This window comes from Neolamprologus multifasciatus, chromosome 16 (genome assembly GCF_963576455.1).
Source record: "Neolamprologus multifasciatus chromosome 16, fNeoMul1.2, whole genome shotgun sequence".
In the NCBI taxonomy this organism is placed as follows: domain Eukaryota; kingdom Metazoa; phylum Chordata; class Actinopteri; order Cichliformes; family Cichlidae; genus Neolamprologus; species Neolamprologus multifasciatus.
In genome coordinates, this window is record NC_140454.1 from 25981118 (window position 1) to 25998064 (window position 16947).

At 43.6% G+C, this 16947-nt stretch overlaps 1 protein-coding gene across 1 annotated transcript in view; it reads right to left on the reverse strand.

The window, feature by feature from the left end:
• Positions 1–12600: 12600 nt before the first annotated feature.
• The window catches only part of gli2a (GLI family zinc finger 2a), an 80809-nt gene continuing 76462 nt past the window's right edge, over positions 12601–16947 (reverse strand). The window contains exon 14 of the mRNA XM_085135557.1: positions 12601–16439. Within this exon, the coding sequence (XP_084991683.1) occupies positions 14125–16439 (2315 nt within the window). The 3' untranslated portion in view covers positions 12601–14124. The remainder of the gene's footprint in view (positions 16440–16947) is intronic.

Sequence of the window (16947 nt, forward strand, 5' to 3'; positions counted from 1 at the left end):
ACACTGCCAAACCAATTCACCGGACAATTATATCCACGCTCTTTGGTTCTGTCCACCAGTTCAGAAGTTTTGGCGCGAGATATGTGAAGACTTATCAAAGTGTCTGAAATGTAACATTCCAACTTCCCCCTTAGTGTGTTTGTTGGGCAGCTTAGATAATGTCACTTCAGAAAAGAATATAGCCCATATGGTTTTCACTGCTCTATGCATAGCCAAGAAAACAGTCCTCATGAACTGGAAAAATAAAAACAATCTTAATTCTAACCAATATAGAAATTATCTATTAGATTACATTAGTCTTGATACAGCCTCTGCCACCACATCAGATCAATCGCTCTGGGCTCCTCTGATCAGCTCCATCACCTAGTGGGGGTGGGGGGTCATATTTTGGTCTCGCCTTCACTGTTGTGATTGGTGTGGGGGTAGGGTCAGGCTTGGGGCGTCGGGGGGTTCCCCGGGAGCATCTTCCTTGGGGGGCTCAACCCGGGGTAGCGGTCATGGCCAATTAGGGGCTCTGTTGGCTCTTAGGTGACGGCTTCCTCGTGGCTACGTGCAGCGGGGCTAGGGGAGGGTCTGTGCTGACGGACGGGGATTACTGACCTGGTAGCCTGGCTGCCCCTGGGTGGGTCCGGGACGGGCGTGAGGTTCTGGGGGCGCTCCGGCTCTGGCCTGGGGCCCTGGCCGGGCCTCGGGGGCCTGGGTCCTGGTTGGTGTGTTGCCGGGGTTGTGGGCCGGTGGGTATATGGGGGCCCGCCACTGGCGCAGGGTGCCGCCGGTGCGCCGAGCCAGCTGGGGGGCTCTTCAACTGGTGGGGGGGGGGTTGTCACATCTTGCAGGGGCTTTCCTCTCTCAGGAACTCTCTCTGCAAGAGGGGGAGATACAGGAGAGGTGGAGGAAGATCTCAGCCTGGGCGTCTATTGTCTTATGTAGTCTGGAAGATGAGTGGATGATGGGGTGGGTGCAGTTTTCTCTGTTGTGGGGTTGAGTGGACTGCCCCGGGCTCTGTGGGGCCGGGCGGCGCCGCTGCGCTGGGCCCCGGTTCGGATGGGCCTGGGCCCCCCTTCCCTGGTGGGTCGCGGAGTATGGGGGTGCCTACTGGGGTCAGCGGGGGAGCTGGCCCCAGGGAGGGGTCACTTGCTCCTCCCTTCCTTCCCTCCCCATCTCCAGCTGCCTCCCTCTTCCCGCTCCACCACAACCACCCACACATGCAGGGCCTTGGAGTGGGGGTGTGTCACCAGGGTGCAGAGGAGGTAACCCCCCCCCCTCTGTCCCCTTCTGGCTGCCTCTGCCTCAATTTTATCCCGCAACTTAGACATTCACATTACTCACATTCTCATTACACATAAATATAGGATCTTGGGGGTGGGCACGCTACACGGAATCCCAATTACCATCAGGGTGTACACCTCACCCCCGGCGTCGTTGCCCACCTCTCAATTTTAAATACACGTAGACATTGAGGGCTAGCAGGAGGGACTATGCGCTTACCTGCTGCTCTCTGGCAGGTAGCTCCATGCCCTCCTGGGTTTTAAACGCACCTTAGAACACACATACATCAACACTACAATGAGCGGGTGGAGGGAGGTTAGGAGTCTTCTCTCACCCTCGTTCTCTGCTTTCTGCTGGAGCAGGGGGGCTAGGAGGAGGAGTTGGCCGTCCGACTGGGGTCCGGAGTGTGGGGCCTCCCTGCTGCTGCGGAGTCGGGGCGGTCTGCTTCTCCCCACTGCAGGGAAAAGGGTAACACAACCTGGGTCTGGGTGCAGTTCCCCCCTCCAGGGGCAAGGGTACCTAGACCCGGTTCGTAGAGTACGCTTGGGGAGTGTGATTGTGTGTACAGCGTCTCTTTATGTCTGTCTCCACGTTGGTTGAGTGTGGAGTAAGTGCATATGAGAGCATGAGGGTGGGAATGGATGTTTGTATCTGTGTGTGCCTGTATGTCTGTGTCTGTATGTCAGGTTGGGTATCAGATGCCACCTCTCTGAGGACAGCTCAGGCCCTCCAAGGTTTGGAGGCCTATCTCCCCCCACCACTTCCCCTGCCGGGGGCGGACTCCCTCAGACGTCGGTGCGTTGGTGGTTCTTTGTGTCCGGGGGTGGGCGTCCGGGTACACACCGGCTCACTCCTTGGCGGCTGCTTATCGGGGCCTGGAGCCTGGGGCTCGCTTGGGCCACTTCGGAGGTGGGGTGCCCCCGGCCTCTCGGCCTGGGGCTCGGTCACTCAGGCACAGCTGGCTGCCGGCGGAGCTCACGGGCACGTCACTGCAGCCCCCCCTGGCTTCTGCTCCGTGGCTGCTGGGTGACCCCTCATCTGGGACTCTCCTCAGCTCTTTCTGGGACAGTGGCGCGGCTGCCCCTCTGTTGGTCTTCCTTGGTCTCTTGTGTTCTGGGGGCCTCTGGATGTCTGGGGTTTTGATCTCCTCCATACCTGCTTCATGCCCTGGAGGACGGGGCAGTGGCCCCCCACACCCTCTAGCAGATCATTACATGAGGGAACCTTTTAAGAAAACAAGCGCGTCCATGCTCACAGGTGTACACACGGGTGATCACACACACAAACTACACCCTTTTTGGCTCCTACCTCAATGCACACTGTGCTGTCGATCTTACGTGCTGCACAATAATGTTTAATATTTAGTATTTACTGTCATATTCCCATATATCATTGTGATGTGGTTTATTGTATTACTCTCGTTTTCTTCTGCTTGTTTTCTTTTTTCTTTCTCAACAGGTGATCCAGGTGATCGATATATGTATTTTTTTTTTTTTTTTTTCTTCTGCTTATTCTGTTGGTTTTTGTTTTTTGCCCTTCTCCCTCGTCCCTCTTCTCAACTGTTTTTCTTCCCCTCTTTCTTTCTCCCTTTTCTTTCCCCCAGTCAAGTCTGTCCCGTATTCAGCAAGTGAAAATAAAATAAAGAATAAAAGGTGAATCAAATGGACCATTACGGCAAAGCTGGGATGGTCAATTTGGTAAAGAAAATCCGTTGGGCATCTTTCTTCGCCTTTAGACAATAATTCTGATGGCAAAAGAACCAAACGGGACAGGCCAAAAAAAAAAAAAAAAAAAAAAAAAAAAAAAAAAAAAAAAGGTTAAAATGGGCATGTGCAGTGAATATCAGCGCTATGTGGCCAGAAGTGTGATAATATAATTTATTTTGTGTAATAAACAACTGCAAGGATAGATGATTACAACAAATAGATGTAATCTATTTGTTGTAATCATCTATCCAACAATGATTAGGGTTAGGGTTAGGGGTTAGGGGTTAGGGTTAGGGTTAGAAGTAATAAAAGTATAAAAGTAATAATAGATCATTATTCATACATAGATGAATAATGATGATGAGTTATGATGCGTAATCATGGGAACAAGTGGGTTTACAAACGGGAGCAAAAGCTGAAAAAATGCCTCTACTGAAGCCAATTGCACTAAATGCACTAAATGTGCACTGTTACAAGAATATTTTTCTTTCTATTGTTTTCTATTAATTTATATAATTTTAGGTTAAGCAGGACAGAGTTCTTTTAAAGAAAGATTTACTTTTATTCTCAAAAGTTAAGTATGACAGGCTTCTGTTTAAGAAAGAGACCTGTTTTATTGTGTTAATGTTGTCATTTTGAGCTAAAAAATAAATGGCTAAATGATTTTAGTTTCCCATGTGTTGATATCACAAAGAATATGCATCTACTTAAATCAAATTCAAGTCAAATGGTTAAAAAAATAATTTCACACACAAAAAAAGAGCTAAAAAATTCACCACACTGGGAAGGGTGAAGACAACTGGGTCGCCCGGCCCTGGCCACCAGGTGTCCCTTATTTATTTCTCAGGGAGTTGGCAACCCTAGTTGCCACCAACATGGCACTCGCTTGTCATTGTCATGAGACACTCGCAAGAAAATCATGGTTTTAGTAACGCAGTAACGCAGCGTGCTTACGGGAAAGTAACAGTAATCTAATTACCGTTTTTGCAATATTAATCCCTTATGTTCCTCAAAAAAAGTATTCGGATTACAGTAACGCATTACAAGTAACGCGTTACTGCCCATCTCTGGTTTTCACTGACAGTGGAATACTGTTTGGTTAGACAGACTTGGGGTAGATGAAATCCTCATGTGGAGCTCATGTCATGTCTGTACTGTGCTGGGAACCAGTGTTATTCAACAGTGAGCTTAAGTGTCCTTTGAAAGCCAAGGTCTTCAAATATAAATCCTCCACTGGCTGCTCGAGGAAACCAAGACAATCAGATAAGTCCTTAAAAGATTAGAGAAGAAGTTGCATAAAGCCCTGACTTTGAACCATCATTAAGAGCCCCAAAAAGGATTTAAAGTGAACTGACTCATGGGGTCAAAATTTCTCACACAGAGTCGAAATGAACTTTGGAAGCCAGACGCAGGCATACTTTAAATCTTAAAGTTAGTTCTATTATGTACAGGAAGTCAGTGGAGAGGAGCCAGGGCTGAAGTGATGTGATGCCATCTGCTGAAACCAGTTAAAATCATGCTTATTCCTCTGAAAAAAGAAAGGAAAGATGCTTAGGTCAGTGTGGCCTACACAAAAATGCAAGTTAGCCTAACCAAAGGAACGTTGGTAGGAACTGACTTGCCCATTCTCCCTGTGGTGTTTACCCAGTACATTTCTCTTTGCCAGAATAACAGATCTATAATTTCAATGTACACAAGAATATTAGGAAAGGCTTCATTTCAACTTAGCAGACAAGTGTACAATTATGCCCCTGTAATCCGAATGACACAGCATTCATTTTAAAGAATGCAGTGAGTGAGGGAGATGAGTGGGCGTATTCTTTGTGCTGGTTATGACAGGAAGAGGAAAAGTATAGAAAACATAAAAGAGAAGCAATCAAAATGCTTCTGAGCAATAACTAACACAAGGTCATACACATGCCTGCTCTCTCATTCACGTAAGCCTTTAATCAGACGAAGCCTCCTAACTTCAATCAAACTATGGCATTCCTCAACGGCCTACTCATGACGAGGTTCTCAGACCATCTGACCTCCAGTTTGGCTGCTAATAGAGAATAACTAAGGAGAGGTCATGATCTGGGTTAAAGACTGACTCTGGGCTCTCAAACCCCGGAGGAAGGTCCACAATGCTGCCCTTCTTCACAGACATTCTCTGGGCTCTCTGCCAGTCGATCATAATTCTTGTACTTCCAGAGTTTAGCAGGGCACGCCTGCCCTTGGGCCAGCAGCGGCAGGATGGGCCAAAGCTCTGTCGGAGCAGTAGGTAACCCTGACTCGGGTCATTTCCCTCTGATCTCAGTAGGCATAGAGCTCAGAGCAGGAAACCTTTGATGAGAAACTGAGCAAAGCCCCCAGAGAAAGGCACAGCAGCTCAAGCCAATGAATCGCTTTATTATGATGACCTGGCCTCAGAGGTCAAAGAGCAAAATGTGACACACTCCGATACAGCTTCAGAAGGGCTCAGATGTGTTTGGAATATATTGTGGATTCATTGTGGACACATGCTACGACAGTTTTGGGCTTAGATTTATTCACAGGAGCGCCATCGTAGTATAAAGAGTTTGAAATGATGGATATATTATTTTGCAGTTTGTTTAGTGACCTTAGTATTTATAGTATTGTATTTTATTAAATTATTTTTATAAACATTACATATGTTCATCTCACTGCCCTGATAATTAAATTAACCAGATGGAGAAACACATTTATAAGCCAGAAACACACTATATACACTGATCAGCTACAACATTAAAACCACTGATGGAAAAATCAGGGGGTCACCATCCAGGAATATCTAATTTCATGTCAGTCCCTAGTTGTTGGGATATTTGGCTGGGGATGATCCAACAATCCCACATTATTCTGAGTTTGGCCCATTGGTTTTTTTTTACCCCTCAGGGGCAAAAAATAGACATTTTATGTCAAATCTCAAATAATAAAAATCATGGCACACTATCTTGATCTTCCTCCATAAATAAAGTTTGTTTTCTAGTTCTAAATGGGCATCTACAGGGTGATGATGCACTGATGGAAGATTGGGCCACATATAGTTAAAGCAACAAATCTGTTTTACCTAAAGGTAATTTTGTAAAACCAGTTGTGCAAATTGTAAAATGATTCATGAATAATAAAATTACCCAAAGATAAGCTGCATGTAAAGAAATGGCATCCACAGTATCTGATGTGTGTGTGTATTACGTTGCAGAGTTATTACAGTCCTGGTGATTTTCTTTTGAGTCTAAAACTTTTTTGGGGGTGCCTAATGTGTTGTTTTTTTTTCTGTTTTTTTGAGTGGGAGTTTTTTTATGCAGGAAAATCCCTGCAAAGTAATCCTGGTCCAGATATCCTTCTGGATCCATGGACTCAATTCATGCATGGAGTGGAGGGAATTTTCTGCCTTCATGGAGGTATGCAGTCACAGGCTGATCTTGTTCCCTCAAGCCTCAACAGTTGTGTTGCTAAAAGAGAAGGACACGCTTTTATAAAACTGTCAAGTCCTTTAAAAACAATTCCTCTTCATTTCTTTAGGGATATATTATATTTAACTTATTTGTCATTAACCTTTACAGGGCATTGTAGACTGTTTGGCCCATACAGTCCCTGTAATTTACTGCTTTTTATGTTTGCAGCTCTGAGAAGTTATTTTAAGGCTTTATAGTTCCATTTGTTCCATGTGGGTCAACTGAGGGGATCCGTCTTTCATCCACTTGACCCTCTGCCCCTGTGATGGAAGTTGTTTTGTCTGGTATTGGCCACGGTGCAGGGTGTGAATACTACCAACAGCTGATTCCTAATTGCCTTCGACCTCATAAGCAGTTGTATCTTAGAGCAAAGAGTTTTTGTCCACCCTCAGAACAGCTGAGCCAAACAAAAATAATGTTTAGCAACTCTTTGCTTTCAGTCCCTCTTTTTCCTCTAAGAACTTGTTGACAAACCTGGCAGCAACAACCAACCCCCCTCAGTCTTTTCATCAAATTAAATTATTTTTAATAAAAATCATTGTGTTTGGGAGTGTAACTTCCCAGAAAGCTACTTATTTCCTCAAAAGAACACTTTCTGCTCATTTATAGAGTCAGAAATAATCCTTCTTTCTCTCATTCTGGGTCTTCCTGCAGCCCAGTTCATCAACTGTCTGAAACAAACAGCTTTCGTTTCCCCCTCTTTAAACCAATTTTCTACTGATTAGCTGCCCCTTACAAACAAGAGGTTTGACCAGCAGGTGGATGGGACATATTTGTTTGAGATATTAAGTAGAAAAAAAACAAGTATTAAAAAAGATGAGATTTAAGAGCTGAGCTTTTGGCTCACGTGGATTACTGCAGGTTTCATGCGAACATCATGCAATGGAACAGCAGAAAGCACAACAGGTGCACTTTAAAGCATCACTGGCTAATAATTTTATATGAACAGCTGGTGAAACGTTAACGTTGATTGATACTTGATGCTACGCTCGCTACCTTTTGGAGCATTATTATTTACAGCCTGTCCAACAAGTTTGTACGAGAGGGAAACTGAGTCTTTACTGTAAAACACAAATTTTGTGTGAATGAAACAGGCAGTATGTGTGTGTATGTGTGTGTCCTGGAGCCTGTTTATGATGTGAAGTCGTATGCTTCAGAACACACCATTTCTCCCCAGCTGTGTGCTTTGTCTGATCATCCGTTTCTGCCTCACTAACCTCTTGTTCTCCTCTCTGCTGAGGCTCCTTACCCCGGGGCTATTTTTCTCCCATCCTCTCTCTAAGAGAATAAGGAATTCCAGTGGCAAAAGCAATCAGTGGGCTCCACTTCGAAGCAGTCCCCAGCTGAATTCACTGTCAGATTAAAAGTGATTTCTTCGCTCTCTTTTCTGCATCTTTTCTTCTACCCCCGGCCCCTCATGTGGCATCTCTTTTCTGCTCTACACCTCTCACTGGCTTTGCTTTCTTCTCTGCAAGAGCCCCCTCTTCTTCTCTGATTTTCCTTTTCTTGTGCCACCTTTTCTCCCGCCTCCTCTTTCCTGCTTTATGTTGCCCCTCAGACCTGTTTCTTCAGGGCCGGCCTGCCACTGTTAATTTTGGCCAGTGTACCATCTAACTTTAGAAACTGCGCTGTATGCATTTTGCTGTATGGAGTATCCTTTTTCACCTAACTTTTCAGATGGGATTTTTCCCCCCTCTTTCTTTTGTTCTAAGGAAGGCTGGAGGATTGTGTGTAAAAGTGCAACTACTGAAATAATCCATTATCTTTTCATTAGCAGAGGGGCACACAGACAGTGATGTATGCAGAGGAAAGACAGGGCTTCAAAGCAAAACAAATGCTGCTCCTTTATTATTGAAGCATATTCACTGAAGCTATCACACAGCAGTCTAAAGACACCTTACTTAAAGGCAAAGGAAACAAGTGTGAAGGAAAATTGGTTTAATTTGACACCACATTAACTGTGATGTTATATTTATGCAGAAGAACCTCAGGAGTTTTTTTAACCTGACACAGAGTGTGAAATCTGAATTGAAACATAAGAAGAATAATTTCGAAGACAGAAAGCAGGAACATTTGCACAAGCATTTTCTTTACTTGGTGAAAGTTCTTAACAAAGCCCAGAGAAAATTTATGGATGAAGTACGCAGAAACCTTGAGTTTAATACAACTGTAGATGTAGACTGTCCTTGGGCTGCTTCATTCTCATGTTCTTAGTGTTTTTCCCTTTATGCTGTGTCTGTATCTCCTGTTTGTCTGCGTCGTTGTGCATTTGTGTGATGTCGAATAATTGGAAAACTGAGTTGCAAGCATAAACTATGTAAAATATATACCTTTAAGTACATATACAGTGGGGCAAAAAAGTATTTAGTCAGCCACCGATTGTGCAAGTTCCCCCACTTAAAATGATGACAGAGGTCAGTAATTTGCAATTTATTCGTAAATCAGGGTGGAAAATAAGTATTTGGTCAATAACAAAAATACAACTCAATACTTTGTAACATAACCTTTGTTGGCAATAACAGAGGTCAAACGTTTACTATAGGTCTTTACCAGGTTTGCACACACAGTAGCTGGTATTTTGGCCCATTCCTCCATGCAGATCTTCTCAAGAGCAGTGATGTTTTGGGGCTGTCGCCGAGCAACACGGACTTTCAACTCCCGCCACAGATTTTCTATGGGGTTGAGGTCTGGAGACTGGCTAGGCCACTCCAGGACAGATACAGATGATGAGGTCAAACAGGTGCCATTCATACAGGTAACGAGTGGGGGACAGAAAAGCATCTTACAGAAGACGTTACAGGTCTGTGAGAGCCAGGGATTTTCCTTGTTTGAGATGACCAAATACTTATTTTCCACCCTGATTTACGAATAAATTCTTTACAAATCCTACCATGTGAATTCATGGATTTTTTTTTCACATTCTGTCTCTCACAGTTGAAGTGTACCTCTGGTGCAAATTACTGACCTCTGCCATCATTTTAAGTGGGGGAACTTGCACAATCGGTGGCTGACTAAATACTTTTTTGCCCCACTGTAGCCACTGTGATGTTACCCATCGGTCTTGGACTCCACATTCACAAAGTTTTGGCTCGACCAAGTTGTTTCTTTATTTCTAAAAGTGACCATTTTGGATGAGAGAATGGAGTGCTAACTTACCAGCTAGCCTTGTTAGACAGAGATACCTGCTGATTACTGCTCAGTCGGTTCAAATCAGTTTATTTATATAGCATTTAAACATATAAGACATAAAAACACTGCACAGTAAGTAAAACAAACACAGGATGACAAATTGAAGAAAAATGAATACAATTACAGGCTGAAAATAATACTACAAAATAAAATAAATAAAAAGGATTAATAAAAAAAAAACAGTCAAAGTGGCCGTGCCCCTAATTAACAAACTTTAAACAGGTGGATTAAAGAATATTCTCCTCCATTCTTTGGTTTCTCATATAAACATGTTTAGTTTTGCTGTAAAGTTGGACTCTATGGGTTCTGGGTTTGGTGCATTTAACCGATGAAGATTTCTGAAAGCAAAGAAACTGAATGAAAACCTAGTTGCTGGTTTGCAACTGAGAAAATAGTTGACGTGCGCAAATAGTGAAGTAGACTGTAAGTAACCCTGAAAACCAGTCAGGTTAAAGGAATTACATGGTGGAAATAGTTATCAACATGGTTTAAATGCTGTTTTGTTTCCAGTAAGAATTAAAAGCAACTACATCCCAGGTCCTGGATTGTGACCATCTGAGGAGAAGTTAACTTCAGAGTTAGACTGTTTAAATTTGCTTCCTGTTTTTTGGTAGTGACTTTCTTTGGGCATTTTTTCCTCTTTTCTTTGCCTGTGTTTTTCTTTCTTTGTGATTGCGTGCCCCGTCTTCATTAGTTTTACCTGCGTCCAATCAGTTCTCTGATTGTTTCTCGGTCACTCTGTACTCTTTGCCTGTTTGTTCCTTAATTCTTCAACCTCCTTGTGGTTGTTCAAGTGCTTCCGTTTTGTATCATGAAGTAACCTTTTGGGTTAAAGTCACTGATTGTTCCTGTTGCTCGCTTGATCCTGTGTCTTGATTTGGGCCCTTTAGTGAAAAACCATCATGACTGCTTAAAAAAAAAATCAATCTGGTCTGTTTGGCATTTTGCATAACGTCATGGACAATAATTTAACATTGTATTTAGTAAAATTTATTGAATTTGTTTATTTTACTGAAGGTAGAATAAAAAAGAGAGCACACCAAATTCGATCCTGCCCGTTAAAATCCTTGCTGGATTATATGCTGGACTTCCAGGTTGGTGATGAAAACACCACCTGCAAAAAACTGATATCCTTTAAAACCAACAATTAAATCACTGACAATGAATCATTTTTAGCACAAATTCAACAGACTATGTGAAGTGTGTTAAAAAGTAAAGCTACAGGTCCATTTCTCTTCTTAATTAGTATTTACAGATGTCAAACATCAAATGACATATTTATGAAAATAGCTTAAACCCAATAACCATGTGAGGCATTTATTAAAATGCTCTCATATAGTCTGTATATAAAAGATAGATGCAGCCATGGTGAGGTCACCCATCTGCATGTGTTTGAAGCATCGAATTCATCTTTATAGCTGCCACTTTGGTTTCTAGAGCCAGACGTTGCTGTATTTAAAGATGAAGGTAGACGCAGAAAATAGACACATTAGAGTCTAATGTGTGTCACTTTTTGCACTGAGGGTAAGTATGGCACTGGGGGGTGATTTGTAGGCAGATTCAGGTCCAGCACTTATTCATGTTTCAGGAGATGAGTTGAAATTGCTAGCGAGCTTCACTCCTCTTTCCTTTATTAGTGTCTTCCTGTTTTTCAAATAAGCCGCAGCCCCTAATAATTAAATCTTAGTATGAGTTATACAGGTGACTTATTTACCCCCCCCCCCCCACCCCCAATTTAAGATATATCTGTTTTCAGTAACTTGTATGGATGAATATGTGATAGTGTTTGGTTTCAGGTTTTCTCAAGAACAGTCTGAGAAAATACACAATAAATGAGATGCAGTGTAGCATCACTTTCATGGTCTGTCTCCAGGGAACACAGATCATGTGATTTCAAAGAAGACACAGCAAGCAGATTTAAACAGAAAAAGAGGAGATAGTTTATTTGAAATGTACAAAAGCTATATACACATGCACACACACGCACGCACGCACACACACCCACACACACACACATACCAAGCATAGTAAAAGTGGATGGTAGCATACACACAAACATTTAAAAGGCTACTTTCAGCAATTTCAGCAAACATAATAAAACAGAGGAATTTGCAGACCTAGTTTGCCGATCCTGTCCGAAAACAGGATTTCATTATCAAAGTCTGAGTCCTTTCCTGGACTCTGCAGTTCATTGAGAACCCAGGGGAGAGACAGGGTGCAGTGACGGGGGTATGAATGTCTTAATTAGAGTTGGATCTCTACTGAGAACACACAGAGGTACTTGTATATTCTTTCAGAGAGTGCTCCTCATCAGATGCGCAGGGGTTCATGTGCCCTGATGGACTAACACTGATGCATATCCTTGTCCTTTTCAATCATTTACCCTTGTGAGATGGGACCATGGAGAATGAATGTCTCTGATCCAGAGGGCAAAGAAGGAAATCACATTTCACATCCTCACAATCTCAGATTATGATCAGAAAGCACTTCAGTTCTGTGGATCACATGCCTAACAACCATGTGTTTAAACTAGGGCTGTCAAATATGTTCACTTTGTAAACTGCATTCAGTGAAATTTTATGACACACACACATGTTGGTAACACATTTCAAAACATTTCAGATGGTAAACATTTAGTACCTAAAGACATGTTCCAGCAGACACAGCTTTTATTTCCTCTGCTGCAGGAAGTGCATATATGAACTACAACGGCAATTTATTTTTTTTCAATACTGGCATTTATCAGGGAGCAGAAATACGCTGATATTTACTGGAACTTATTCGACTCCCAGATTCAAATACTCAAATGAGTGCTCGCACATGTAGTAACATGCTAGCTTTACCTGACAACATCTGCACCGAACCTCATTTTTATTTTTGATTTTGTTTAAATTTTGGGATTTCTGTGGTTGTCTTTGGCTTTGCATGTTTCTCCTGTTTGTACAGCAGCATCTAACCTTGTTGTACTACACATGCTTCTGTTATCCAATTATTTTTCATAACTTATTTAACCTGTTTCCATTGTTTAATGGTTGTCAGCAAACAGTTTCTACTGTGGCTACATTACCATGACCTCTGGGAGTATTAGTGTGTTATATATCCACCCAGATTCTGGTAAAGCCAAAGGAAAATATAGTTTAGCATAACCAACTGATTAAAAAAAAGAAAAGAAAATGATAGAAGAAAAAATAATTTAATGACTATTGAAAATCATGACCATCCCTGGTGTATAATTTGGCCTCAGGCTTTTTTAAAAATTTATTTGGTCACTGTGTCAAAGTAGGACTAGACCCTGCCCCCTGATAAGTCATTCCTGTCAACAGGAAGGATGTGTTAGCTAGTTGGGTAGTGATTTTGTTTGGGCCTGCAGGTCCACTTCACACTTACAAACAAACAAAAATGAAAAAAAAAAGTGTTCTTTTTCTGTTCATCCTCCCAGAGATAAGAGAATGGTATGGTATAATACAGCCTGGCCCATTATCGCAATAATACCATATAATCTAGACTCTAAGCTACTGTAGTCCTTAGGCAGCCATTTATTTCTTTTAAGCTCTTTAAGAATGTTTTAAAGTGAGTTTACTCTGGACCACTGTAGTCAAAAAATATTATTTCCACATGCAGTCATTTGTATTTGGTGCTATGGTAGCTCAACATGCCCTCCCATCTACGCGTATTCATGGATGTGAGCAACAGGAAGAGGCACTGAGCATGACACTGATGAAGTCAGACAAAGTATTAGAAGCAATGAGCTGGGACTGGGGTGGGCTAAAAGCAACTTGCAGATGTGTTGAAAATGTAGAGGGTAGAGCTACTTAATCAGATCACCCTGTGTGAGGTTTGCCAGTTAGTCGTAGTAGAGAACCATAGCATGGGCTGAAGAAACTGCTCCACGCTTCCATAATCAGTTTTTGCAACTGCCTATTATCGTTTAGGTAAGTCAATACAAAAGGAATTTATCATTTATAAACTGTTTGACAGCTCTAGTTTAAACATCAAGTGTGTAACATATCTTAGACCAGGTACCATACAGTATCATCTACAAACATAACAGTCTATCCACATATTGTGTCCATTTCCTGATAATTCGGATTTTGTGTCATATTCAGATTCTCACACTTGATGACCTCATCAAGGCACTATGTGAACTGCTATCAGTGCACCACTTTTTAAAAGCCTATTACGCTGGCAAATACTGAATGGCAATTGTTCTTGATCTGTTTATATACCCTGGGCTATCATAGACTTGTAGCTAAAAAGTATGGCTTTTTAACAAATGATAGAAAATGGTCCTTAACCCTATCTATATTTACTATTAACCTTTTAATGTAACATATAATCTGAAACAAATATTACAGGATAAGCATATTACTATGAAGAGTGTAGAAAAAGTTTATGTAATGAGCAGTTTTACATTGTACAATCAGTGCTTTCTTGTATATTCTTGTATATTCCTGATATTCATGGTAAGAATGGATGGATGATGAGGTGTTTGATTGCTCTCAGCTAATCATGTTGAGGAACTTGCTTTCCTCAGCCAGGGCTGTGAGCATAGAGTTCATGTCACCGATGGCCATGTTGCCAATCCCTGCCGGTACAGAAGCGAGGGTGACAGAGTTGCGGGGGGTGGTGAGACGTGAGGAACTCTGAGAGAGGCTCTGCAGAAGGCCTGGACTCAGGGTGCCCGACATTAGGCTTGAGTGGTCTCCGTCATCGAGCATGGTATCAAAGTCGATCTGGGCGTGCTCTGCGGCCCCAGATCCACTGGTGGAAGAATCCACTGTGCTGCTGGAGACCTGGTTGACGCCTGGTGAAGCCATGTTGGCTGCAGAAGTGTTGTTGCTGGAAGGAGCCTGACTGGCACATGGGGACATGGGAGCATCAAAGCTGACAGAAAGTGGCTCAAACATGTGAATCTGACCTGTGTAGAACACAGCGGAGTTTGGATTTTCTGAGTTGCTGTCATGGGCTACTGACCCACTGGGCCGCTTTGGGCTTGCCTCGGAGGTATCATTACCTTGACCGGGGCTAACATCCGATGACTTGAGCAATCGGCTCGGTTGTGTCATGCTAGACCCTCCGTGTGGTCTGGCAGTAGACCTGGGCTCTGTGGGAGGCCTGGGTTGTAACATTCCTCTGCCTCCATTTTGGACATTGTGCTGCTGTTGGGAGATAACGTAATTTTGCTGAGGATCCACTTGGCTGACATAAGAATACACATCCGTCTGTGTCCTTGATCTGTAACTTTGCACCTCTTGATCTGCCATACTGTTGCGCGTAGGTCTCATGCTAGTGCTTCCAGATATAGAACTTGGGATTGCTTCTTGGCCAAACCCTTGCTGAGGACTCATTTGGTTACTAAAGTTCACGCTGTTGCATTGTCTCTGTTGTGGATGCTGCTGTAGAGAGATGTTCATCAGCCTCTGGTTGCTGTGGTTTGCATACCCCTGCATAGATATATTCTGACTCATAGGCACAACTTGCTGGTTGTTGCTCAAGCCCTGACCTTGCGTCTGGAAGGACCCAAAGTTCTGCCTCTGCTGTACAACAGCTAGGTTCCCCCTGAGAGGATGCTGCTGCTGTTTGGGAAGCTTGGCTGTGGTGTCCACTGTTCCTGAACTCACCTCATTCCACTGCACTGGCATGTTATTCTTGTTCATGTTTTCTGATGGTGTTGCAAAAGGCTGCTGAGCACCTCCCGGACCCATCTGGCAGGACTGCACATCCTGATTGGACTGAGCCATCATGGTATCCACCATGGCCATCCTCCTCTGCGCAAAAAATGATGCTGGTGGAGCCACGCCTGTCTGGTAGCCCTGAGTCTGACTGTTGGAATTATAGTCTGTTTGTCCCAAGTTGTGAGTAGAGGGGCCAGAATTCTGTGATCTGAGGTACTGCACCACATCGTCTGGAAGCACCATATCATCCTCTCCACCCTGCTCACCCCCAACCATCATTCCATCTACCGCCATGTTCTCCATGGCTACATTCTCAGAAATGCTTGGTGGTCTGGGGGCAAATGGGTAGCGTTGCAGGCTTCCATCAGAGCGAGTATAGCCCTGCGTAGCCAGTGTCTGGTGACGTTCTGCAGCTGGTGAAGCATTCATAGGGTTCATGCTGCTCATGCTGTTGTAGCGCTGGACCCTTGGAAGGGAGAGAGGGTCCAGTGTCGTACGACGCACTGGATCACTTGCACGGCGTGGCAGATTGGTGGGTACTTCATGGGGCATCATGCTCTGCGTGCCATATCCAATATCACTGCACCGTCTTGGTACAGTTCCAGAGGGTGGCTGATGGAAGGGATGCGATGAGCCTTCTTGGGAGTCGCTGTAGAGTGCCATGCGAGTCCTTAGGCTCATTCGTTCCATGTTGGGAAGAGGAGTAGGTGGTGCTCCACCAATGGCAGCAGCATACTTTGCCTTTAGCCGATAATGTTGTGCTGGTGTAAGACTGAGAAGGCTTGGAAGGCCAGCTCCACCTCCTCCACTGACACCGCCACCTCCGCAGTGGCTGGCCTCACTGGATCGACGAGACAGGTCAGTAGAGATTGGGTCATAGGAGTCAGCTGAACTGATATTGTTGTGGCGATTAGCGCCAAACTGGGATGTCCCACTGGAGCGACGGCTGGAATAGCACGGTGAAATACCGGAGGAGCGCCGGCTTAGGGTGTAAGCAGAGCTGATGGTGCTGGTGGTGCTGTCACGGCGCTCGTTCAGCTGGTTCAATAGCGTCACTTCACATGACAACAGGTCATCCATGCGTTGGGCAGGGTACGAACCAGTTAAGTTACTCATGTTGGAGTTCTCCAGCAGGGACCCTGGCAGATAGAAAGATTAGAATAAATATTATTATATTATAACATTATAAATGCACATGAGTTTATAATTACAGAGGAAGCATTTCTCAGCATCGCTGTCTTTGGTCTTTATAGCTTGTGTCCACCTTCATAACAACTGTACAGACACTGAAAGCTAGAGCACTATCCACTTTGTTACATGTACAGGGAGCTGTAGCTCCTAGCTGTCTGCAAGGCTTAACCTCACCTGATTAAACTCACCATCACTTTTGGAACAAATAATACGGCTGTTGTGTAGTTAACTGTACTGACAGACTGTCCAAGAAGTGTGTGCTCCAGTTTGGGTAGTAAAATTCTGGGATTTTACTGGAATGTACTGAGCATTTATTAGCAGGTTTCTGTGTGACAGACAAGTCTTTGGATGTTCCTTATTAGCGCTAGCATTAGCTTACTGCTCCAACCTTTAATTGAAATATGATCACTTATTTAAGAAAAAACTAAGCAGCACATATAACTAAAGCTTAGGCTT